Here is a 27,665-nt window from a genome sequence, read left to right on the forward strand (position 1 = left end):
AATGTACAGCTAAGTATTATCATAGTATTAAATATTAAATTACTGATTTTATTACAAACGATTCCTAATTTAAACTTTTTCTCTCATGGTATACCAAATAAACTTAAGATACTAACTTTTGAATAATTTTTCGAGTGCATCGTGCAAGTTTTTAAAGTATGAAAGTTGAAAGGGATGAAAACGCATATTGGAAGGTCGCTACAAACTGTCATAGCTCTCAGAGTTCGCCGTCGTCGTCGAGATAACGACGAATGATAAGGAGCCAAGAAATGAGACGATCGAAACTGAGAGAGGACCTCTTCTCCTCTCTCTCTCTCTATTGCTATTTAAAGAAACCATTACGATACAGACGACCAATACTGCGAGGACCAATGATCGATCGATTGTTCGATATAATGATACGATACGTGTGTATATACGAGCTGCGTGCAAGGGAGAAAGAGCGATATAAAATGTGAGAACGTAAGCCAAAGGAGGCGTATCAGCCAAAGCTCGAAACTCGGTCAACCGGCGGCTCTAATCTATTCGTCGTACCTCTGAAAGGCGAACTTTTTGGCTTTGGCAGGGTAGAGTACCGACCTATTTGCAAGAATCGAAGGCAGAGTTAGGCCACGGACGCACAAGACGAGACCACAATTATCTTAAATCGATTACGAGATCGCTCCTTCGAACTTCTCGAAGATAACTGCGTAAAATCGACGCAGGTTCTCCGAATAAAAAAAAAAGATGAAGAAAAGGGGCGACAAAATTATCTGTTATTTATCCGTTGTCGTGAATAAATATTTCGGCGGATCGAATATTTCGACTTGTGACAAAAAATATAGATTTTGATACATCTTTAAAAATTTTTTAATTAACATCATCACACATTACCTTTATTCGTCTTCTTGTATTTGCGATATTTTTTTAATGCGATATTATGTAATCTGAATTACATACAAAATATACAGATAAAGATAAACGAGTTTTCGTCACTCTTGTGCTGTTGAAATTTTTTAAGTTTACACATCGAACCTGTTCATATTAATAATAAGATCGACTTACCTGTCACAGTCTGGCTTTGAGGGCGTGGCAAGGTACTGCTTCCGGAATTCAATGTCGGAGTCGGAGACAGACTCGATGGAAAGCCACTCGATGGAAAGCCACTCGATCCACCGAAGGGCTTAGGACCAATGAGACTGTTGCTCGTTGGTGCCTATAAATTCACAAATTTTTCTCTTTAATTGCTATTATCGTAATACAGATTTTCGTGTAATTTTTATATGATGAGAAATAAGATGTTTTATAATATTTTAATATAGTAATTTATTTTATATCAGTTATTATTTTCTTGTTTTGGATATTGATAATTCTTGAGTCAAGTAAATAAAATAAAATGAAATCTGTCGTCAAGAGAGATGAGGCGTAAAGTAAAATTACAACCACAGAATTAACAGATTGCAAAAGGTTGTCAGTGCCAAATATAGCCGAACATGCGAGATTTCGCTGCCTTGATAACGCCTGTTAATGCAAAAGTACGATAGGTTAATCAGTGACCCATATCGCGCGAAGTCTCAAGGAAGGAACATTGTACTCCTCCCGTGCTTAAAACCGTTATTTCAGCTATGGAGGTCATGCAAACAATTGCATACAATTTAATTATCAGCACATGAAATTTTGGGGGATAATTAATTGCTGCACGTGTGCCCGCGTGTATACATGATCAAAAATATTTCCATGATACTTCATCATGATATGAAGATAATTACCCATTTAAAAAATTTTAATTTTTATTTATTTAAAATCATAAAATTATATTTAAAAATATATTTAAAAAATCATTAGTTTTAGAAATTATTATTCTTCTGCAAATAGAACAATTTTAGTCAATTTTAAAGTAAATTAAAGCGAGCATATCTTTACATTGACTAATTGCTCTAAAATGCCATTACGTTTTACATTATGCCAATTTTGAATTTAGATTTCAATCAATTGAAAATTTAATATATACATAACAAAGAGAAAAACAGTTTAGCAGTTTAAAACTTAATTTTTCATATTTTTCATATATTATGTAAAGGCTCCAAGATCAACGATTTTCAATCGCACTGGTAAAACATCACTTTATAATTGTCATCTTGATACAGTTTCTATGACAAAAATTCGATTTAATTTCCGCGGCGTTGAGTCGAAGCAACGTTTCACACGCTGTCCATTTTTATGAAATAAATTATATACTAACGATGAAGAGCGATCGAGATAAACGAGAGCGTTACGAATCGTGCTGGGACTTTACCTGGACTGATCGTAAGCTGGGTGAATCGACAGGCGGGATGCCAAGGCGGGTGGTGGGCTGCAATGCACAAAACGACACAACGATGTCACGTGGGACGAACGATTAAAAACAAGATGTGTGTGTGTGTGTATGAGAGAGAGAGAGAGAGAGAGAGAGAGAGAGAGGACGGGAGAGCGTGAGGGAGAAAAGACGAATCAGTAGAGAAACGGTCCCGCTTACGACAGGCTAATTAGTCACAAGTTCGAAATAGTCGGTCGCGAAGATGATGATTAATTTAACTAGGCAGTCAACTGATTCAAGGACACTTTGGGTGAATAACAAACCAGTGATTAATTAATCGGTTTCGTAATAATATTTGATTCAGTATAGATGACTCTTCGATGATCGTTAGCGTATTGGTCATTAACAAAAATTTTCAGATCGATACGTTTCTCGTTCTGCGTATCAGTTAATAGATATGAAAAGTAATCAATTATGTCTGTATTTCGTATACATATCATTTCTCTATTATGCTAGAAATTTTATGCTACAATATTACGTCATAATATAATTTAAGACACCGATGCCTGTAACATTTAATTTACTATATCACAATGCAATATTTTATGATATAGTAATATTGTACATAAATGTAACATATCACGAAATACTACATTTATAATATTTCATCTCGATTACGTCAGTTTGGCTTAGTGATTATTTGATGATCATTTACATAAGGGAATCACGATGAAAAGTACGTTAGCGTGAGCGAATGCAGAGATCGAGTTTTCGAGCACGTTGCCAACCTCTGTGCCACCTGTTTGGATGGTGATCGTGCTCGTGAACGTTTTCGACTCGCCGTTGCACTCGCCGTTCCTGATGCATCCGTTCGTATTCGAAGCTGATCGCCACGTACGCTGGGATCCGGAATCGGGGCTCGTACGATTGCACGCCTGGAAAAGCGATTAGTGCCAAGCAAGGACCACACTTGTTAAACTCTCAAGATAAGCGCGCGTCCCGCTCGCCGAAAACAGATCTTTCGCGGCACGCGGCGCGATCATCGCGAATTTATAATAATCAAGTATCTTATTATTTATTATAAAAAAAAGTTTTTCAAATTTTATAAGAATGTAAAAGAAATAAATGCGAATGTCTCGGTGTTCAAAATACGTCGCGGAGATATTTTCGATTATTCGATACACGATATGTATATTCTTTCAAGCTCTCTTACTATTTAATCGCTAAAATTATTATCAAATTTAAATCTTTTAAACTAGAGGTTGTATGGCTAGTGTTTCCGCCGCGTGTTTCAAGAGAGAAATCGTTAATGCCCGAGAAATTTCGCCGCGCGACCTTCGCGAGACTCGCGATCGTAAGAAATTCCGTGAAATCAGACGCGAGTGCAGCAAAGCCACACAGCTCAATGCAAAATACTCGCTTTCATAAGCCATGCCAAAACGGGCACAACAAGAAAATGCGTGCGCGAAAAAGTCCGTCCGTGACCATGCCTCGTAAAGAGAATCAAATTATGATGAAGCAACTCACGGAGAATGGCTGAGGCGACGATCCGTGATTGCTGAGGGGTGGCGATAAAGGTGCATTCGCCAATGCCGCGCTAATGGTACTAGCTGGTGCTTTGCCACCTCTGTCGAATTGCAAAAGATACATCTTGTCAATTATCTGCATTTCAATATCATCCCAACTTACTCGCGTTTACACAGTTATCCCTATTTTATTTTTATTTATGTCTTATATATTTATTATATCCTTATTTTTGTCTTTATTTTTATGAAATTCTGTATTAAGCTTTTCAAGCGTGTAACGTGTAAGATAAGTACTATAATATCGTATAACTTACGGCGGTATAGTGATGGGTGCAAGACCAGCCGGAGCATTTTGCCTGGCGACGAGTTTCGCGTGGATATCGCAGTACAATTTATTGTTGATATTATAGTAACCGACATTCTTCAAGGACGTGCCGCAGGTCGAGCACTTGAAGCACTCCACGTGGAGGTTCTTTTCCTTGATCCTGACGAAGACACCTCTGCGGGAGAATAAGTAAATTAATAACGTTTATTTTACATCCCAATGCAGTAATTAATCTTCCTTAATGTAACAATAAATAACAATAAACGGCGAGATTACGGCGCATCGGATGTGCCACGAGTTTTTAACTTTATTGCTATTCACTCGAGTTCAAAAAGAGAGGAAGGAAACATAAGAAACTCGATACCTCGACGAAGGAGGGAATAACTATTATTTATATTGTGATCTCCGTGAGAATTATATTCGAATGAGAGCGATGAAACGAATAAAGCTACAAAGAACGTGTTTAGAATTGATTTCTGTAACGGGAGTAAATATCTTGAAAAATATAACGCTGTAAAAAATAACTGATATTCAAAACTGGGTAGATCATAATATGTATGAATGTTTGAAAGTGTAGTGTAATGTTGTGATTGTAATATTGTTCGTAATAATGTGTATTTCCTTACATAATCAAGATTACGACCTGTTCTTTAGGGGAAAAAATTGATATATTTTAATATAACTTTTATAATGCTTGCAAAAAAATAATAAAAGATAAAGTTTTAAATGTTTTTGTCGTAAAATATTGTCTGTACATTTCTTCGCGTAAAAAAATTATTTTTTACTGATCATCGAGCACAGAAAAAAAGAGAAAAAAATATCGCAAAAATAATTTGGTTAAAAAAAATACGACAAAAATAAAAATCCACAGTAATGTTTACAACATCGAAAGCAGTTTTTTTTTGTATACGTTACTATCAGTCATTCAGTGTGCTATAAATGCGCGAAAGGTGCTATTAAGAGTGCAAAGAGTAAAAGAGAAGACATTTAGATAGGGCTGCGTTCAAGCTGCGAGCGAATAAGAAACTTTCGTTTCGCCCCAGATACGACTTCCAGTAGGTTGTAAGCTGTAAGCTGGAATGATTATATACTTATATGACCAGCGAAAATTCGCCCAGCGAGAGATAACAGTGATAATAAAAATGCGCAACCATCGAAGTATTCGCTCTTTCTGAAGAAGCGATATTGACGAAAAGAGGTGGCAGAGAAAGGCGTGCTTCGAATTCATCAAGAAGACAAATGTGCACGTCTCTTATCGCGTAAATTAATTTCTACAAATTATGCAATTTCTACGCAATACCACTCATTTATAGTTTAATTTAATTTTTATTTCGCATTTATTATCGGGCTATTACTGTTACCTGATAATTCTATTTTTTATAATGTTATATATAAATTAAATACAATATATAGAAATAAAGAGACGTGCACGCGTTTTCTTCGAATCGAAATCTTCAAGATGATACTAGCATACGACAATCGAGCAATTCAGAACGGCATCGTTTTCGGGAATTTTTGACGATCATTCGAGGCGCATAAATCGCCAACTGAGAACGACAAGGTTATGAGAATTATGTCTATTAAATTATAAATTATTTTCTACTATGCACGCATATTACTGATATTCTACACAGACTAATATTATTAAAATATGCTAATCGAGAAAAATATCTCATTAACCCCCTACAATTTTTATCTATGTATTAGCCATTTTAATTGAAGTTTAATTCATCAAAACCCGATAAATTTATTAATACTTTGTTGATTAACATTTTTACAGATTTGTAATTAACAAAGAGCTTTATAATAAAAAAAAAAACAAGCGATTTTGATGAACACATTTAACCTTTAAATATCTATCACTATTAATAAACTAGGAGAATCTGTGGATCATTATACACACGGAAAGAACGGTGAAAATAATTTTGTTGCACCATTAAAATAATTATGTAGAACACTCAAACTGATTGCTAAAATGTCAAAATGTTTTACAGCATTATCATCATTCAGCGACCTACTATAATTATTCTAGATCTGTATCTAGCTACATTAGATATTTCAGCAAAGCCGTTCTTTCCGTGCAGTTAATAATTTCTAGAAATTTTGTCGCACCGCGATCGTATCGTTCTCAATATGCGAATGCGAACATCTCGAAAACGCCAAAACGAAACCCGCCGTGGGCCGTCTCGTGCACAAGGGTGGCAAGAGTCTCGCTCGCAAATAGTTACACGATCACTCGGTCGCAGTTGCTACAAACGACCCCGCCCGGCGTCGACGAGCCCGACCCGGCGGAAGATTCCTGCTTTTGCGGTTGCGGTTCTCGATTCCTTCCGTACGATTCGTCCATCCATACAAAGTGCCTGCTATCAGCAGGTGCGCTACCATCACCGCCCATAGCATGAAACAGAGGCGTAGGTGACCTCGGTGAAGTGGCCCTCCCGCCAACCGCGTGGCTCACCGAGGAGTAATACTCTGTCCTTGAAGGAACTACGACATGGAAGTAGAGAAAAAGCGCCATGACAACCGGGCAGCATCGGGAAAGTGTCGAATAGGAGAATGAGAACTGCTCTTTCAACGAAGCCCCTCGGCGATCGCGTTCGCCAATCCGTGCGAGTTTCTGCATTCCCAGATTAAAACACGATTATTAAATAATTCAAAAGAGATTTTTGCAGACGTTACTTAATATAGAATTAAAAATCTAAAAATTAATTAACTAATATATATGTAGATATTAAATAGACCGATATAAATCTAATAAATCTAACAAATCTGTATTATCATGAGATAAGTACTTTAATCTGAGAATCGGAAATCCGCACGACATTCAATACGTCTCGCACGCACGCAAGTGAGAAAGTGGTTGTCGTCGTGGAATGCAATCGTAATTGTCGGCACTACCTCCTCTCGCGCCGGTGTCTAGCCTCTGAAAATAAAATAGACGCGACCAAAACGCGCCCCGAGTCACGTAAACTTACACGATGAGCCTTTCGCACTCGGCACAAATGTTCTGTCCTGGTGGTAAGCTCGTTTGCGGCGTCGACGGCGACTGCGGCTTCGTTTCCGGCGCCTGGACGGGCCTCAGTCCTGCCAGGGCGGGCGAGGATGGCGTTATCACGCCGCTCACGGCACTTGGCTCCGCTATTTCGCAAACAAGTTATCGTATCGGCATGCAACAGGTTGGCTGGAACCGATTCTGGCCCAGCCGTCAATCGCCGAAGAACGCATCGATAAGATAGCTCAGATAGATAAATGTGGATAAGTTTCATATAGAATAGTCGTAAATAGATTACTCTCTATTCTTATTTTTACGTAATTTTGCAGAATATCTTATATATGCTTAATGGATTGCAAATCGTGAGATTACAGTTACAGTAACATATAATTAACAGGATAAATAATAAATTATTTGACTTGCAAACATCTCACCATAAAAATTTGATATTGTAAAATTTTTAAGTTATTCAATATTTCAAAGAATAGGAAAAGTTGTTTGAATTACATCATAGACTAACTAGATTTTAACAAGTGATATTAAAGATACACGGATGAGCATATATTTTGTGTAATATACGTTCTTTAGCGATCTCATGTAACATTTATGTATATATAAATGTTATAATAGAAATAATTATATATATGTATATTAGTATTAATAAATTTTAATGTTCAATTTCTTCAGAAATTATAATGTCCAATGTTACTAACCAGGTTCTGGGGTCCTTGGCTCCTTGTCCGCTTCTTGGACCATTTTGAAAACCTCGCTGTTCTCAGCATTGTAATTCTTTTCGTTCTTTTTGAAATTTACCCTGCAATATTCGTATTTATAAATTAATATATTTCACGCTCATAAAGACAGCCAGCAAAATTAACTGATCATTTGTTAACTAACATTTGTTGATACGACCAGCTGATAAATTAGACGATTTCTAATATCGTAAAATTCCCTTCTTCATAGACTCTTTCAGTAGTATTTAATTAATATTCGCAAAAATATTTTTTCATTATAAATTGAATGATCATAAATTATATAATCTTAATCATGTAATTTTAATCAAAAAAATAATTTTAAAAAGCAAGTATTTCAATCCCGTCACTGACTATTCCCCTTCTTCCCTATATCCGGTTTCGCGATTTTACCCAAGGACACCTCCGGCAAGGACCTCCGCTTGAGCAGACAGTGTCTCCGCGATTGTCTCCTCGCTGTAAATCCCCACGGGGCTGTTGTACTGTTTGTTCACGATGGACTTAATTGGACCGTCGCCGGTGCCGTTCAGCTGAAAATTATTAAGTTCCGGTGTAGAAAAATAAGATAACTAACTGCCTTTCGTGTTTTTGTTGCAGGATCGGCGCAACAGACGCAGGCACGCGGATTAACGGTCGATACTAACGAATGGCTTGGGGCTGAAGTTGTGTCCGCCGCCGATTAGGGGTCCGTCCTGTTTTTTCGCTGCCAAAGAGGTCTTTGTGACTGGCGCGATGTTACCCGCGGGCGCGGTGTGCATCGGAGACGGCAGGCTTGCGGTTGCGGGCGTCACATGCGGTTTCCAGGTACTACCGCCTCTGTAATGATAATTTATCGCCCGTTAAAAGACGGCGGTGAGTTTCGAATTATACATCAGTCGCAGTTTTTTTGTTTAATAAAACACGAAGAATTAAACGGTTATTGCGAAAGAGGGGATTGATTTTATATATAAATTGAGATTTAGTTCTTCTTAGCTTAGAATCTTTAATTTTGTAATAATCAATAATGACGCATTATTTTTACTGATGACTGATTAACGCGGTAAAGCCAATTAAAAACATTGAGATGCTTGATAAACTACTGAGATCATTGAAGCGGTAATATTTTTAAATACCGAATCTATTTGTTTGTCGCGCTTTGTTGTGTTTAGCGTCTCACCTTTGCACAGTTATTTCGAAATTATTTCCGGCCTTGACTATGACATCCTGCGCATCCTTATGCCTCAAATTATACATGTCGGTGGTATTGACTTTGATAACCGCATCGCCAGCTTTAAGACCGGCAGCTTCCGCCGGAGAGCCGCTATTAACCTGCAACCAAAGCAGATTAACTTACATTTACGCCGAAAAAAAAATCTGGATTAACAAACTATCATCGTTACTGTCATTGTTTCTGATTACAAATATCATTTTTATATTTGCTGAGTGCATAACGTTGATCTGAAGATCAACTTGTTATTCTTATACATTTCTTAATGAAAGAAGAATTTGATCAGCTGCAACTTTTGAAACTCTCGTCTCGAATCTCGGGTCTATTTTTACGAGACGCGTCGCCGAGTCAGAGGCTCTCCTCTCCTCTCCAAAGTCCAGACTCCAGAGCCACTATATTTAAGTGCACGCGCGTCATTACGCCTCGAATGTCGGACACTGTGCATCCATTCACGTTAGAGACGATGTCGTCGTCAGGGGGCGGGGAGACGGTTGACAAAAAGGAGGATGGGGTGAAGAACGTTGAGGGAAAACAGAAGTACCCCAATTAAAAAATCAAGCGGTTCTTTTTTGTAAGCGATCTTTCGTCGGCGTTCTTATCGAGCGTGCTAATTACGAACTCGACTCGATGATGATGAAGACAAAATTAACAAAGACCTTCTGTGTGTCGAAATATAATCAGGATTTAAAAACCTACACTGAGAAAAAAAAATCGTAGATTCAAAGAAATATTATTTGATTCAACTAAATGCAGCGGTCACGGGCTGTCAAGCTAACATTTGTCAATTCAAAAAATATTATATTTAAATAGATTCAGAATTTCTTGATATTACTCACGTATATTTGATTTAAATATATTAATATTTGCATTAAACAAATCACTACAACTAAACGAGTTTAGTCAAATTTACAACATTTTTTTCTCAGTGTAGCGAGGAACTTATCTACACTAACTGAATATTATTGATGTAAAGAAGTATATAATATTATCTAATTCAAATTTTATTTAAATAGTTTATCGGGTGCTTTATCGGTACAAGCGATATAATTTTGATACTTTATGTGTAGAAAATTAAAAATAAATAATTTTATGTTGTTGAATATAGAAAAAGATTGAATATATATGTTATATATTTTAGGAATACGAAAATGATTTGAGACGACAATCGAATTTAATTATCTCAAAGAATTAAAATGTATCGTTATATTTTCTCGTACTTTTACATATTGTACTGATTTCGTAGCATCATGTTCAACAAAGTAATTTAAAGAATTAATCACCGAACGCGAAACAGACACATTACGTGATGTACGACAGATACAATGATCGAGCAACGAGAGAAAACGCGCACGCGAGCGGTTCGTTATCGAGTCGGCCGTAATTCTTCAATATTCTGGCAGAGCATATCGGAAATAATTAATGGGCTTTGACCCAATTGTAGACGATCGCGCGAGGGTGGGCACGAGTCCTCTTTCTATAAATATGTCTCATAATATATCGCCGTTATTTTTATTGCGAGTCGCGCGACAGGAGCAACCGTCTTCCCGTAAAACATATCCAGATGGAATACCTAGATCTTATTTCATTCGTCTCCTTCTCGAAAAGTGGGTTACTTCGTAGGCAGTTGAATTGGAAATATGACACGATATACATATATTTTGCATTTTATCGCAAATATGCGACGACCGCTTTTACAAACGAAGGGAATTACGTCAGCGAATTCTCATGATTGCTTATTCGCAATTCGCGTATTAAGATTTCCAAAGTCGTTGCTTTGTGTGGCGAACAGTTTAATAATAAATACTTAGAAGGGCCGTGATATATTATATAAAAGTATATGTAATTTATCGGAGGCGTTATACAGTATGTGCTTCCTTAAAGCTCAAGATCAAGAACAAGAATACATATGATTAATTTATACTTTTTAAAAATTATAATAATAAAGTAAAAACGATTAATTAGTAATAGCATCGGTTGTAACATGTTGTGTCATCTCGCAAATGTGTAGACAATATTAAAAAGCAATATATTCTGTGAAATGAATATATTTGGATAAGTTCATTATTTTTACTTAAATTAGTCGTATTCTAATGTATACACAGAAAGTGTTGCTTTAATCTTTGCGAGTTTCGAAAGTTATTAAGAAAGTTTTTACGTTCTCTTACTTAGTGAGAACTAAGTCTCTCTGTCGAATGGAAGGAAGTGGAAGGGCCTATAACCATAAAAATGCCACTTTCAAGAATATACGAGCTTCTATATACATGCTACGCTTGAAAATCTCGCGTCTGTTACTTTCCCGGTTTTTCATTAATCTTCCTCATTAAAGTTACGATTTCTCTGAGATCTCCTTGATATCAAATTCTCTTTATGTTAAAATTTGCTGTTTAATCTCGTGATTTTTACTCCTTTCGACACACTCGCGCGGAACGTCACACCAACAACGCGAAATCAGAACATGAGCTTGAAAGAGCAGTTTGATCTACGCGTGTAGTGTTGCCGCAAATAGAAGCTCGCAAGCTTGCGTCATCGCTCTGTGTGATCGTAATACCTAGTTTTACTGTTCAACCTCGTCTTCGATTCGATAAACTCCGGCGATCTAGAGCACCATGACTTCGGAATGATCTTCACGGTTAGATCTTTACGATTACGACGATCATACCTGTATTGTAGTACGTGCACTTTCCAAAACATCATCGTTCTTCGTCATTGACAAGTGTTTAATCGAGAGAGAGAGAGAGAGAGAGAGAGAGAGAGAGAGAGAGAAAAAGAAGTAAAGCGACATAAGATTGAAGAAAGTACACTTTTACGTCGTTAAAAAGTCTGATGTGAATAAGCAATTAGTATTAATCTCGCCTTTGGTACGTGTTATCGTTAATGTATGAATCATCATTTATAACAACCGCGCGATAATAAACTTGCACGCTTCAACGGCGACGGGTTGAATGTTAAAAATCCAGATGAGCGCGGCCAGAAAGTATGCCGCGCGTTTCGCGCGTTGCTCATTTCCTGGCGACCGTGTGTCTTTCGGCTGATGCCGCTTAATGGTCCACCGATCTTCGCCTTCGCGGTGTCCCTGCGGTGTCCACGAAGACATAGGGACGTAAGTCAGGGTTAAGCTGCCGGTGGGCAGACCGCTTCTAAAAATAGTCCTGGACCGGTCTAAAAATAGGCCTCCCCGAACACGTTACGGTCGTTACGTACACTCGCAATCGCGAGTCGCAGCGGCGGCCGAGAGGTAGAATGCATCAAGGTGCATCAAAAGCTCATTCCGATGCACGCGACACGTCGCGCCGTGTCGTCCCGCGGCCGCGATCGTTTCCATTCAGCAAATAATTGCGGCGAGGGCCGATGAATGAACGCGCGAAGGAATGCTTTCGGAGGTGCTGTACGATCGTTTCCGCGAAACGTAGATCGTAAAGTATCGAGAAATTACTCATGCCTCCCCCTTCCTGTATTCTGAGGTTTAACGAATTAAAGGGAATTAAAAGAAATCGTTTTACAAGTACACCTTGAACTTGTAACTTGACTCATGATTCGAACTTGTATAGGTAATTGTAAATTTTTGAATACGGAGTTTTTATTAATTTCTTCATATTTATTCTTCGAAGGGAGGTAAATTGCAATAAATCTTTATTTTCGCACTTCTCTCTGTTTAAATGTAATATGTAACGGATCGAATTCGCTTTCATATAGATTTTTACGTTTGCAATGCATTCTGCCTGTTCTACATACTATAATCGGGAAATCACAACAATTGAACAATTAAATTAGATCGTAATCAATGCCACCATAAATCCGATCTCGCGATTTACGCGACGAATAAGTTCCCGGATGTCAGTTATTGCGTCCGGAATACTACCACATGTCCGCCTGTTAGAATTGCTCTAAAAATAACTGCCGAATATGCGCGAGGTGTGTATCTGTGCCTGTGTGTGCTTGTGCGGGTAGGTAGATGCACTCGTGTGTATAGTGAAACTGAGAGGGAGAATACACCAAGGTGTACGAGGTACGCATTCCAATGGGCGGATTATCAGAGACGGATCCATCCCACCTTCCCATGTTGGAATGCATCTGTTCTTTTTTCTCCGTCTCTCTCTCTTTCTCTCCTTCACTTTCCCTGTCTCACCTTAGGACACGAGAGGACTCTTTAAGGCTCGTTCATACGTGCAATATCCTCAAAAACGCCGCGCCGACGAGGAACGCATTCGTGCGAACCAGTTGCATTTTATGCCGGCAAAACGTGCGGCAGAAACGCGAGACGCGTTTCACATTTTTCTGCACGCACGCAGTGGTTTCCTTTGTCGATGCGTCGAGAGAAACGCTGAAACCTGCACATAAATTTCCGTAGCCCACTTTCAAGTCGCAATTAATACGAAAACGTTTAATTTTGAAATTTAATTGGATGTATATTAATGTCTAATTTTATTGCGTGTTTTACGGATTTATTTTAACGATCTTTTATTTTGCAAAATTTGTATTGTTATGCACTGATGTAATAATATTACATAGTGTAATATAATAATAGACCGTAATAATAATAGATAGTGTGTAAAATATTTAAAATTAATAATAAAGCATTAAATTTTTTCTGATATACACGTATAAAAATGTATTTAAAACAATAGATCAAATAGAACAAAAGTGAGCTTTTAAGTCCTTTTCTAAAAAGGAGATGTGAAGTTTATTGTTGCCGCTTTTCCGCGATGCCGATTGGTTTTCTTGCTGCGCTTACTTCATTTGCAGCTGTCATTGTATATTTTGACAGTTGTGTATAATAGGGTTAATAGTGAAATGTTAAAGATAAATAGCGCGCGCGTAGCGCGCGTCTGTAGTGTCTAGTCATATAAATATTTCATATGGAATTAGGTGAAAAGTGATTTTGTTGAAATATGTTAACCGATATTTTTATATTATGAAGATATATAAGAAATATGGAAAAGACGCAATAAGTTTTTGTTATTGCTTGAGTCATTGCTTCGCGAAGTCAGATGTATCGATGCGTCGATGACGAAATGAATATCGAGAAACTAAGCTAAATGCCTTCTCGCCGACTTTCGTGGTAGGAGAAATAGACAGTAACGTCAGACCGAAATTATCGGCGCACGGTCGACCGCATACGCACACAGCGCTTATCTCTTCAAACAAACTGCTCGTTGTTATTACAAGGTATAACAATATAACAATAGACGTATGAATGCATGCGCGTACAATGTGCGAAAAAAATTATATGCTTTCATCCGCAAAGTGCTAAATATCGATGACGTCAATCTATATGTGGGTAGATATTTGAAACATTACTACAAAAGATTTTTTTATATTACTCCGATTTTTATTCGGTTTAATTCTCGTATAGGAATGCATATCGGAAAGATCTGAAATTATAGTGAGAATAATCTCAGAATCGCGATTCTGATCGTACACAGTATATCAGAGGTGTCAGGAGACGAAAACGAGAAAACGGAGGTCAACGCGAGAGCGTGAAAGTAGAATCAATTCTCAAAGGTGCGTATGAGTCGGCATGACGGAGGAGACAGTTGAAAGAAATCACAAAGGATCGCAAAGGAGTATACCGTCAGAGTGCATTCGGGATCAGTGGCACAAACACGTGTGAGATATACTTGAGAAAGCTTCAGAAATCGATATCGATCGAAGTATTAACTTTTCTCTTGATTTAATTAAAATAATTTCTTTCTTTCATACTATCGTTATAAGCAATCGCGAGCTTCCGAATTTCCTGAGAAATTTCTTTTATGAAAATATCTATCGGCCATTGAAAATGGTTGTGGGACATGTCGCAACTCTCTGGAGAGACGGAAATGTTTCCGTCGCAATCGGCTAAACGAATTCGTTTGCGGTTATTTCGCGAAGCAGGGCGCGATCAGTTTTCGCAAACACGGCGCGAGTGTTTGTTTGCGCTTAAGCGCGGGTGAGTTACTCGACGACGATGCGAAAAAAAAATACTGAAAGCGCTTTCAGTCACTCCCTTGATTCATCGGACCGTCGGGATTCTTCGAGGCATTTAAGCTAATATTTGTATACGCGTCGCCGACCGCGGCGAAAGGAGGAGTATGGCGGAGGGTGCATTTCGGCGCTCGGGTGAATCATTTCTGATGAATGAATCCTGATAACTTCAGGAATTCCGGCAGGTGATGAGCTCATGTCAAAAACTGTCAGTAAAAAAGTGACGAATGGTGACGCTTGTCACGCGCGATTAACATAAACTCAACTCAGCAGAAACGCGACGATGATTTCATCCCGGATTGCATCGTCGAATGCATTTAGATGTGAATTCTTCCGCTCTTTATTCATTTAGTTGAATCATTGACAGGATGAAATTATGTGTACAAAGAGCCTCAATTTTCCATATAATTTTTTATGGGACTTTTTTTTATTAACTTTGATTAAGTTTTTCTATTGAAAGCGTGAAAGCAAATTTTATCGTAATTTTTCAAGGAGAGATTTCACACTGAATAAAATATTCTGTCGACTCAATGTTGTGAGTATCAGATATTTAGAATTAAAAAAAAAAAGATGAAAATTTTATAAATACACACAAATATAAAAATATCTGACATAATCATCTTTCGAATTTGATTTTATTGTGTGACAGAAGTTTAGTTTGAGAACTCAGACACTGTATTCGCATTCTTGTAGTAATACGTAGTATTGGTAAAATCGAACGAATGTTTACGCGCGCGACGAAGATATACGGCGCCCGCATACCACCGCACCGGTCCGCGTTCTGCTTTTCTACGACGCGGATTCGCGGATGTATATATAGTTGAGCGCGCGCGGAGTTCGACTATCCGCCGTCGTAATCGTGACACAACCGCCGCGATACGATGGGGGTGTCGCGTTACCAATGGATTCACGTGGTGGTATGGCCACGACAAACAAACGGGAGAATACTGATTTCTGCCCCGACTTTTGGCAAGCTTCCCACGACCGCCTCCCACTATCCTTCTCCTCATTCTCGAAATCGAATCGACATTTACGACACAACGGCGCACCGAAATCTCCGGCCTCGTCATCGAGATACAATTTCGCTCGCCAAATTTTTCGCTGATTTGCCAATCGCGTTTATCAAAGGTTAAATCAGCTTTTTGTTATCTCATTCGACTTATTGTTAGACGATTCAATAATTAATTAATTCAATATTTATTATTAATTTTTTAATATATTATCTTTTATTTATTTGTTAGACAATATTGTTCGATAGTTTTAATGAAAGATCTCTCAGTTTGATTTCTATTGACACGCGCACAGTCGCTAGCAATCACTGTTCTTAAATGTATCGTCACAATATCATGATAGTATATAATTACACTCATATCTTACAAATATCTATTGACAATGACCTCTTTCTCAAATTATGATTGAAGATTTTTTTCGGGCAAACCTCGTTCCTCTCGCGGCCAATCGTACATCTCGCCGCTGCTGCTCGTGCAAAGAGAGTTCGCTACGAACGCCTGAGAGGAAGCTCGGTCCGTGGATATTAATAGAGGCTGAGGCCCGGTGGCGGACGCGCGCCACCGAGCTTACTCCCGTGGATATAAAAATATCGCTTTTATTTCTCACCGTGGCGTCTCGTCGAGTTGCCGAGACCTTTTTTTTCCCTTCTCTCCTCTCTTTCGCTACCGTTCGCCGCACGCATGACTCGATCCTTCGCAAAGTATCCGCGTTATCCTCATTACGCGCGCATCATTCCGATATCATTTGTCATGAACCCTGGCCGCAAATGATATTAAAATTGCTCGTTGGTGCGTCAATTTTTCAAAAATGTGTCGAGACGCTTTCATTTTAGATGTAAATTTATGTGAAACGTGATCTTCGAACAATTGTTTAATCATATCAGTTTGCACTTGTGAAGTTGCAAAAAATTGGAAGATATCCATAAACTAATAAATATCCGATATTAAAATTTTAACAAATTTATATGTAGCAATTACAATTATAAAATAATTACAATTACAGTTAAAAGAACGCACGGATCTTTTGCGTAATCGAAGTTCTGTTTCGCATTCGGAATGTCGTTGTATCGCTCGCAATGTCGTCCTCTCGCTCGAATCTCCAGAAGAGTTAAGCCAAAACACCCACGCAACGCAAATCTCTCGTCGCTGCTTCCTTCGCTGCGCCTGCCTTTCTCTCTCCCCCCCCCCCCCCCGTTCTCTTTTTTTTTTGTTGGTACACCACTCTCCCGAATATCACCTGGTCCGCTAGAGCGGCGAGAAATCTCGACGAATTTTCATTTCACAGGAATTCGGATTCGTGCCACATTTACGCCCAGAAAATATGCGTAACTCTTGCCAAAACAATGTAAATTGATCACCGCTCTCCGTTCACCTTTCCTGAGAACTTTAATCACACGTGTTAAACACAGAGATTTAATTTATCATGACTAATCAACTTTAATTATCTGATGTTAGAAGCGATTAAATTTAATTGGTATACGCAATATAAGTAATTAATTATCTTATTCTTTCACACTGTTGCGCATTAATGTTAAATATAAAATCATTAGTATTTACATGGAAATTACTTTTTAACGGTGATGCATTTAGAATAATTTTAATTCACTTGTAACGTATTACTCTTATATTATTTTGATATTATTTATACTATGTAAAAACTGCCAGGAAACTGTACAGTTTTCCATGATATAAACAGGAGAAACCAAATTGGCTTGCAAGTGTGAGTCTGTCACTCTCGGATCGTTGGCCGAGGATTCGCGGACGATTTTCTCGGTTTTCGTCCTCATTTAACGCGACAAATCGCACGCGAATGCACTTCGCGGAAATCCAGATTGGATGCTCGTCTTCCGCCCTCATCGACGCCGATTTCGGCCGAATCACGACGAACGGTCCCCGGTCCATTCGATGCACTAGCGAAATCCAATTCACTCTCGTCTTGCGTCCGCAAACAAATCGCGCCAAGATTTCCCGGTCGCATCGTGCGCAACAGTGCGGATGCAACAGCGTAAACAGAACTCGCGATTGCCGGCAGTACAGCCGCAGTCAGTCGAAGGGATAATTTTAGATAGTCGATGTAAAAAGCTAAATATTTACCCCGATAGAAACCGAAACGCGCTTCCTGCTTGATAAGAGAGATAAGATTTTATTGTGTATTATATAAGTGTTATTTTAGCTGAAGCTCTTTTCACATGTTTCTTGCCGTTTTAAACCACGTCATTTAACAGGATTGAACATATTAGGGGTATTCAAATAAGTTAAAGTTTAACGATTTGACAGGTTATGTCGGGTTAAAGTCGAGTAAAAAGTTAATTAATTAACTTTGGGCGCGCTACTCTTTAAGGTTATGCAAAATACATAAGTGACTCATTAACCTAATCACATTAATCTTTGGATTAAAAGTTTAAAAATTAACTTTTTACCCGACTTTAACCCGACATAACCTGTCAAACCGTTAAACTCTAACTTATTTGAATACCCCTATTTACTTTTAATTTAAAACGATTTAACGTGTTAAATGACGTAATTTAACACATAAAGAAACATGTAAAAAGAATTTCAGTCTAATGTGTTATTTTTAGGTGTTTATGTAAAAATAACACACTTGGATTTGTAGTGTGGTATATACCTATCTAAGAATTCATGCTTTGGCGACACTATCATCATTAGTAGTGATGTACACGTGTATGTGTTGTCACTATAGATAACCTAATCGCTTGAAAATGAAGGTTACTTCCTAAAATGTTAGTTAGCTATTTTATCATGTATGTTGCGTCTCTTGTATGTACTTGTTAACAACTTTGTAATTATGATTAATTATGATTAATTATTATATACGTATATTAATGATTAATTTTAATCATCAAAGAGAATTAAGAAGATTTAATTTTAATATAACTTTCTGTTCAAATAGCTCTATAACAAGAAAACATGATTAGACCGTTTTTGTGCAATGTATCTAATTAAGAAAAATAATCGATTTTGTGAACCATACGTCCACGCTGGTTTCAAATTTCGCCAACGGAGATAATGATTGCACAGATTTGTATCGCATTTGAATGCAATGTTCCAGAAAGCGATCGTTCTTGTAAGAAACGACAGGCTTTCATATTTAATGAGCTACTTTATTGCTCGTTAAATGAGCATGTTATTAAAGACTTTCTTTTCATCTGGAATTTATTCTCGTTGAACCACCCACATCTGTAGCAAATCGTCAAATATTGCCACACATCGTATATTCACCTCAGAAAGATTTTATTTGTGGATTGTGAATCGATCAAAGCCAATTTTATTCAAAGGACTTGTGAACAAAAAGTGTCACATATAAAACTGTCAATTAACATTTATAGGTTCAATTGTAACTAATCTAACTTTCAGCTCGAAATTCCTATGCATTTTTTAAAAAAACGTTTATTAAAACTAGTATACGTTAACGAGTTTATCTCATTATTAATTTATTCTTTTTTTTAGTAGTTGCTTATAGTAAAATATTATAAGTTCTTTTGCGCACTGTAGCCAACAAATAGCACACCTATAATAACATTAATCGCGAGGCAAAACGCTTTCTTGCGTAGCCTCGTCAAAATTCCATTATATGTACAACGCATGAGGAAGTCCAGTTTAATTAGCAGAACGACACGCTATTATTAGGTCAACGCCACGTGCGTGACGTTAGTATACGCCGAAAAAAATTCCTTTGAAATATTTTTCTCGTGTCACACCTTTCACCTGCGGCGGTCTCCTCGCACCTGGAAAAGTCCTTATCAACGGTGCGTGACGTCGTAATCGGCTAACGACGTTCGCAACTCACGTCGAGTCCTTCTACACGGCGCGATAACGCGACACGCGTGCGTGCTCGCCGTTTTCCAGCAAAATATCGCGTAACGCGAACGCCCACGCTTCGATGCACCGGTGCACTGGTGCACTCGCCGTGGAATTACGGGAAGCGTAAGCAGATACAATCTCTCTCTCTTTTGCGAGGGGAATAATCTACGGATAAAAACCTGCCGCACGGCAAATCTTGGGCGTGATCTTCGAAAAGTTGTACGTTGCATTAAAATTTAACGCGTGTAATTAAGAGCGATAAGAAGATCCGACGACGCACGCGAGAAATATGGTACTGAAGTACAATTTAAACGAATTAAAACGCATTACTACTTAACTGACGCACCCAATTAAATTAAAATTAGAATAGATTTCTCCCATGTCACTGAATATCAACAATTATTTCCGCTCTTTTTATGCTGAAATTAATGAAATTATATTGCTGCTATTTTGTTATATTCGTTGTGTGGAAGGTACGTAAGGGAAATCGGAGACCGAGATGCACGCGCGCGTGCAGTCCTCGTATCTGAGATTACACTGGGGAACCTTCGCGATATTTGTTTACCATTCCTATCTTCTAAGTAGGAGGAGACGTATTTTTGTCGATTTACACAAGTTTGATCGGTCCGATAGTGAAAATATTTATTGCTGCGGTGATCGACAAGGCTCGCGTGCGTATTCACTCGTAAAATCACGATAAACGAGGCCCCTAACGTTTTTACGCAGCCTCCAAAAATGCGTGTCTGACTCTAAATATTTCCCTGTCTGGCTGTTGGTCGATATAGAAATCGTTCGATTTCGTTTCGAACGGGACTGCAAACCGGATACTCGCGGCCGCGTTGTTTGTTTCGGGAAGAAAACGTGGGTCTTCCCGCGAAGACGACGTCGAAATCGGCGCCCGCTGCCATCGTCGTTGCGAGCGAGGCCCGACCTGGCTCGCGCGGGTTTCGCAAAGGCACCTTCTAGAAATAGAACGCCCAAATAATTTGCCTCGGATTACCAGCGACGTACGCCGGTGGCTCTCCCCCTTCTTCTCTTCCTCATCGGAGCTAATCCTCGTGGGCGCATTTTTCCCAACTTTCAAAACGAGATCACGGAGTTATCGTGCGAAGTCTCCACGCGAACAAATAACAGAGAATTGAGAGAATAGGAAGTTAGGAATTCAGAAGTCTCGTGGTATATATAATCCCAAATGCCGGAATAATACGTTAAATCCATTTATACGTCAATTTTTGCTTAAAATATTGAGAAAGAAAGAAAGAGGCTATTTTATTTAAAGTAACTTTAATTCTTGTCACTAAACTTTTCTACGAGCGAGAAATTCTGTAGGACTTATATTATAGTAAAAACAAGTCGCAATGAAACGAAAAATTATATTCTCATCGAACGTCTGATGATCTTTATATGCAGTATATTTGACATTTGATGTTGCAAAAATATTGTGTAAATATTGCATTTAAAAATCGCCAACGTTAGTATATAAATATCTCGTGTATATATAAATGTCCGCGTCGTGTTTCCTCAACCGCGCTCCGTCCGAAAATGCGTCCTTTAGCCGAGGAAAACGCGTACGATCAGTTATTCGCGCGATTAAAGGGTTGGAAATTAACGAGGCTGCGCCAAATGGTTTTATTCGTAATCGGCGTTTCGAACTTGGCCTTCTTCGTAGCGCACCACGTGGTTCGTTTATTTTACGAGGCCGCAAATACGGCGAGCGTCCGGCCGCCCCCCGCCCCCGGCCTTCTCGGAAAGGAGAGAAATATGAGTCCGACGGTGTCAAAAGGCGTCTCGCACAGGTTCTCGCAGACAGACGATTACCGATCCGATTTCTACCTCGCGATTCGGGGTACTTGAACTCGATCGCGCAATCGCGCAATCGCGACGATGTCTCTCGCCAAAACGCGTTAAGATCCGCGAAAATGTCCGAGCGTGCGGCAGGAAATCCGAGGAATCTCATGCCGTCCTTGAGACTCGAATTACAACGATTTTCTGTCGAAATTATATTTCGTGAAGAACACGAAAATACGTATCCTCCTTTTAACAACGAATCGAATACGGAGTTTTGCACGAACTTTGTATGAGAATTACATACGTTATTACAGGCGAGTTTTCTTTTTCTTTTCAACGATAAAAAGGAGGATGATTTTTTAAAATAATCGTTACAGGGGCATTTTGTAAGAACTGCGTTCTCTAAATGTCAGAGCGGCCTTCAAAGCGGAATGACTCACACAATAACCCGAGCTTTTAAAACACGTCGAGTAGACGAAACAGCATAAACGTACTCCCGTCAACAAAAAGTTCGCGCGAGGAGTTACGGATTAAGGTAAATGTCCCTATGGCCGACACCTATAAGGCCGACCCAACAAAAGAATGGCGTTGTCAAGCGTGACAAAAATAAATTCGATAAAGAGTTTCATACTGGTGGATAGCTTCATCCATGCACTTTCCAAAAATCGTAGGCTCAATCCATTCCGTCAAGTATTTTTCTAGATAGAGAAGAATAAAGGCGCACTAGTGCGTGCCCTCTCTACCGACCAGCTGTGTCCAATTTTGACCGGGCATGTCCCCATTACCGATTACCTTTTTTCAGAGCATGCGAGGCGGAGGTTTCAACCGAAAAGTAAACATAAAAATAAACATAAATCAATGATAAACATGATAAATACACATAAGTCATGAAAAGGTATTTTTATCAAGCCAAACCTGGACGACGACGACGACGACGATGGCGATGACGGTAACGACGGCGACTCTCCGCGCTTGGCAGCGTACGAGTCGCTGCTGAGCTGATAATTGCTCGCGCGTCGCCTGTCCATCCTGAACGAAGGGAAACGCTCGCGGTAACAACGGCTCGCACTGTGCCAGAGCTTACGCACGTAACCGGTACCGTGGACGTGGACGACACGGAGGGCCGCGCCGAGCTCGTGAATCGCCTCCCGCAGGTAACCGAGAACGTGATACGCGTGCGGCGACAGCAGACTGTCGTTGACGAGCAGGCGTTGTATATCAGCACGCACCCACACGTCACACTCAACACCACGGCGCCGCGACTACCGAGATCCCACATAGTACTGCCTCTAAGCGGATAACCTCACCGCAGCCGTCGGCTTCCGCAGCTTCGATGATACTGACGTTTACGTGTATGGTACTGGGGACATGCAGGCGTTTTGCTGTGTCTGACCTCGACCATCGAATAAATAAAAAAAATGACAGTTTCTGACTAATTTTTTTTTTCGAATATGGCAATCAAATTGTAACAAACCATTTAGCGCTCGGATTATTCCTTACAAAAGGATTTTGAACGAAATACGGACTATTTAGGCGACCGACAATTCCTAACCTCACTCTTAAGAATACGCGTGGATGGTGACGTGCGGCAAGAAATGCGAAAAAAAATATATTTAACTATTGTACTTACTCTGCACGTTATAATTATTTTGTACTGCACGAATTCCTGAATTTTTCCACTGCACTAATGAACGTGTTGTTGAATCAGCAGCCTCGTAAACAACGTTTCACGTCAAAAAAGTCGGTAGAGGGAACATGGTCGGCCATGGGGACATTTACCTTACGGGAGCGCGCGAGAGAACGTTGAATCTCTGACAGCTCGCGCGTGAAAGCTGTCGCTTAAATTCGCGATGGAGCAGCCGCAGCCGCGCGCCGCTCGACATTGGCACTTACGTGCCGTAACGTTTCTTAATAATAGCGCTTATGGCCGTATAACGCTGCCCGAACGCTCGGGAAAAATCGCGGGAAAGAATCCGCGGGGAATAGCGACCCGCGTCTCTACACGTTCGCCAAAAGCTTCTCGTGTTACAGCGCCAAGCATCGCCAAAACACGTCGGAAGCGGCGGTGGCGGCGACGAACGGCGGCGGCGGTGGCGGCGGCGAGCCCGGCGTTTCTCACGTAGTTGGCAACGATTTCTGCCGATGCGCGTGAAATAATTTGGCGTTTGCCGTCGCGTTACGTAACGCGTATGTGTGTGACGCTCCTCTAGATCGTAATATCAAAACACACCCGATCTCACGGTCCTGAAGAACGAAAAGCTCGCGCAAGAAAGCTCTCCGCGTTCCAGAGATCGGCTTTCCTTTCCCTCTTGAAATCTGTACGAGGATTTTGTTGATCGTAGGGTGTTAACGATATCGAGAGATTTGTAAGGCGAATAAAGAAGAATAATGATAATCGGTGTGATAATGATTAAATCAATTGTTACGATTGTCAACAATTTTTTGATTTTTATTTCGAATCGAATAAAGTAGAATAAAGAAATCTGTTTTTTAATTATATTTTCTTATGAATTATTTGTACTTGAGACGTGTTTCGTCGCGTAAAATAAGAGACCAACCGAAAGCGATTCCGATATCCTCATTTTCGTGGTAATCGATATTGGTATTTTAGATCGCGTACTAATTGTGAGAACGAGGGACTCGCGTTGCGGAACATTAACACGTGCCGTCTGCCTGTCGAGTGTCAACTTCAGCCTTTGATACAGATTTCATTTCCGAGTACGAGACGCGAGGGATCCCGTTTGCGTTTCACTTTCGTCTCGCTCCCGCTCTCGGAGTTCATTATCGTTATTCGCTTCCGCGTACCAGAGATTCGTAAATGTTTAATCACACGCCGCGGAACGAATTTACATAATAAAATTAAGATATGACAAAAATTTCTAATAAGTGTAGATACGGAAGGTATCGCATAATTGCATCATGATCGAATCTGCGGAGACGGGATTATGTATATAATATGATATAAATTTATTCCAGTAGATTGTAAATTTATGTTAATTATAATAAAATGTAATAAATGTAATAAATTTGACCAATGGAAAATGCGCTGACATCTCAAGAGAGGTTTAATCGTCGCATAATGGAAACGCTGCTACTCGCGATTGTCAGGCTCCAATTGTCAGACGGGAACATTGATCGATATATCTTTGTGTTCAATGAAAATTCTATTCCGCCCGAGTTGTGGCAATTGATATCTCGCGAGCGACGAACGAAGGAAAGACGCAAACGAGAAAGAACGTCGTGTAGAAGCGAGTGCATATAGAAGCGCTGTATGGTTTCTCTTCATTTTACAATCGGCAGGTTCGTGATTTCGAGGCCGATCCTCTCTACTGTCGAAATGTTTGACTATCGAGAAACGTTGAGCGAACGACAAGGAACCGCAGATGAAAATAGCCATATAAAACATCGCTATATATAAACGGCTGCAAGAAATATTTTTACTACTGCTTCTGCCTTGAGAGATCCAGCTCGAGTGGCTTCTTGAGCTACGCTCCTTCAAAAATCTCTTTAAAAAATCTCTCACGATATTTCTTTCAAGATATTCATAATGGATCAATAATATTCGAGAAACATTGTATGTGGTAAGCGCGCAATAATCAATATAATAATCAATATAAAAGATACAAACGTGAACAATGCCGCGAATAGTATGGAAAACGTATTTGTCAACAGAGATTTGCGGAAAAGCGCATCTTTTAAAACTCGAACACAACGTTGTGTATATTTTTGCGTCATCGCATCGCACAGTTATTTAACTCGAGTTACACCTATCACAATATATAGAGATTATTTGTTAAAATTTATTTAAATATAACATAATATAATTTAATATATTAATATAACGAACAAGCAATTTTAAATATTTTACAAACATCATAACGCTATGTCAATACGTATAACGTAAATAGGTATATTCCGAAAGAGATTTGTGAGGGAGAGACCTACGTTATCACTTCTATCATATCACAGTTGATAAAATTCTTAGAAAAAAAATCATAGCTGACGTCAAGTCCCGGACATCAAAGTAAAGGGTTAAGTGAACGATCCAGATTGACTCACCTTTTGCACGACGAGCGGCGTGCCGAAATCCTTGCCGCCTTGCAGACGGAAGCCCCAGGGGGACCCGTCGAACCTGGACAGCTTGACGCTGATCAGTTGTGCCATATCACTGTCTTGCCCGAACTGTCGATCCGTAGGTCGAAATTAAACGATCGTACGAACGAACGGTGAAATCGATCTCGAAAAACTGCGACGACGGCTGTTGGTGAACGAGCCCTTAGCTCGGCTCGGCTATACCTTGGAGATATCGCGATGCACCACTGACAATTGGGGTCGACAACGTCCGTTTGTTGGCCGTTTGTGTATACGTGTACTCTATAAAACGGGGGTATATGTATCGCGCTCTCTCGAGTGGAACGTGAAACGGGCACGTACGTTCCCTGAAGAACGCGCAGACCGGAGTAAAGGTATAAGAGGCGCCGAGGACGGTCAGTCGGGCAGCGGGGCCTCCTCGCCACGCGATTCGGAACGAAGAGGAGGAGTGCGAGAGCGCGGAAGGAAAGGGAAGGAATAGCAGGAGGGAGATAGCAGGAGGATGGAGGGAAATGCGTGGTGGGTAGAAGGCAGCTGGATGGAAGGCGGGGATGGAGAGAGGAAAAAGAGACAAATTTATTGTATTCTGGCAGGAATCTTTCTCGAACAGCGACGTTCCGCGAAAATAAATGGCGAAATTTCAATCAAAAGTCTTTTAAGTCAATTTCAAAATCAGCATCCGAGACAATCGAACAGTTTCAATATTGAATTCGAATCTGAAACCATTTGGATCTTTCAGAAGAAAGGTATTTAGATTTAGACACAGTAAAATAAAACCGATGTCTTGCAGGAACAAGACAGAATTATTCCTCCTTGCAATGCAAACTATTTTCGTTGGAATCTTTCTTAATGTCCGAAATAATGCAAATTCTTCGCGCGACGACCACCTTTGTCGCAAAGTTACGAAGCGAAGACAATCGGATTCTGAAATAAGGTCGCGAAATAATAGTCTGCGACGGAATGTAATCGAGCGCCGTTCTAAATAGAGACTAAGGAACCAAGGTAGACGGCGGAAAAGTAAACGGAGCGTCCTCCGAATTAATTATTAAAATAATACATTATCTTTTATTATTACTCATTACAAAATTCCCAGAACGATATCCTCTCAAACGACTGAGCGGATGTCGATGCATCCGGTGCATCGTGCAAGGTGCTCCTTATACTATGGCGGTAGGAGACAAGGGGAGGAAGATGCAGGCAATAAGATATAACGCCAGGACGGAAAGAGGAGGACCAGATCGAAGGAAAAGGACGAGGCAAGATCGGGAATGTCGAGTTGACCATCTCGATGACCATGACAAGAAGAGCGCGCACGCGTTTTGCGTCTCTTCCGTTCTTCTCCGCTACTACGCTAATTGCGCCACTCTGTCTGGCTTTGTTCGATGTGATCTAAATTATTTTAAATTGAGAGAAATATGATAATCATGAATGAAATTTCGGCAAACTGTTAACTAATTTCGAAAGGAGAATTTCTAAATATATTTTTTATCGCACAAAGAATTTTATTTTATTTTACTTATAGAGATTTAACAAATAAATAATTATGAATTAAAAATTTTAAATTTTTAGGCTATGTTAGAAGTTATTTAGGTAAAGTATAAAGGAAAGAGTTATTTTTTCAATTATCTTCTCTTGGTTTCTTTTACTATATTTTCTTTTTAGTTTTATCGTTGATGTGTATATTAAAATGCGCGTTAGCATGTAAGAAGGAATTGAATTTTTTAATTGTATATATGAGCATGTTTGGAATCTCCTTTATCTGAATCTCGAAGATTTTCTTCCGATGTATGAGAAGAGCGAGATAGACCTAAGTCACGACCTAAGTATCGTCATCAATAGGTCGTGTAAGGTTACGAATGAAAACTCGATCGTTAAATAAATTTTAACGCGCTGTCACATACTTTCCATGTCAGTA

The 27,665-nt window shown here is 39.4% G+C and overlaps 1 protein-coding gene and 1 long non-coding RNA gene across 9 annotated transcripts in view; both read right to left on the reverse strand.

Moving 5' to 3' along the window:
• LOC112460070 (PDZ and LIM domain protein Zasp) overlaps nucleotides 1-26,138 on the reverse strand; it is a 36,746-nt gene extending 10,608 nt beyond the window's left edge. The window contains exons 1-12 of one of the 8 annotated variants that reach the window (XM_025024517.1): nucleotides 25,718-26,127; nucleotides 9,027-9,178; nucleotides 8,515-8,686; nucleotides 8,264-8,400; nucleotides 7,832-7,932; nucleotides 6,355-6,613; nucleotides 4,116-4,301; nucleotides 3,803-3,902; nucleotides 3,064-3,210; nucleotides 2,276-2,332; nucleotides 1,045-1,195; nucleotides 535-579 (exon numbers count right to left, since the gene is read on the reverse strand). In XM_025024517.1, the coding sequence (XP_024880285.1) occupies nucleotides 535-579; nucleotides 1,045-1,195; nucleotides 2,276-2,332; nucleotides 3,064-3,210; nucleotides 3,803-3,902; nucleotides 4,116-4,301; nucleotides 6,355-6,613; nucleotides 7,832-7,932; nucleotides 8,264-8,400; nucleotides 8,515-8,686; nucleotides 9,027-9,178; nucleotides 25,718-25,822 (1,612 nt within the window). In that variant the 5' untranslated portion in view covers nucleotides 25,823-26,127. Of the gene's footprint in view, nucleotides 1-534; nucleotides 580-1,044; nucleotides 1,196-2,275; nucleotides 2,333-3,063; nucleotides 3,211-3,802; nucleotides 3,903-4,115; nucleotides 4,302-6,354; nucleotides 6,614-7,101; nucleotides 7,265-7,831; nucleotides 7,933-8,263; nucleotides 8,401-8,514; nucleotides 8,687-9,026; nucleotides 9,179-25,717 lie in introns of all 8 variants that reach the window. The other 7 variants (XM_025024521.1, XM_025024520.1, XM_025024518.1 and 4 more) reach the window with 7 other exon arrangements.
• On the reverse strand, nucleotides 22,186-23,444 carry LOC112460072. Its single transcript, XR_003041403.1, has 3 exons — nucleotides 23,289-23,444; nucleotides 22,574-23,051; nucleotides 22,186-22,450 (listed from the first exon to the last, which is right to left on the reverse strand). It is a non-coding gene; the product is annotated as an uncharacterized LOC112460072 (long non-coding RNA).
• Nucleotides 26,139-27,665: the final 1,527 nt, after the last annotated feature.

Source organism: Temnothorax curvispinosus, unplaced genomic scaffold (genome assembly GCF_003070985.1).
Source record: "Temnothorax curvispinosus isolate PA1 unplaced genomic scaffold, ASM307098v1 QBEX01010307.1, whole genome shotgun sequence".
Classification (NCBI taxonomy): Eukaryota; Metazoa; Arthropoda; class Insecta; order Hymenoptera; family Formicidae; genus Temnothorax; species Temnothorax curvispinosus.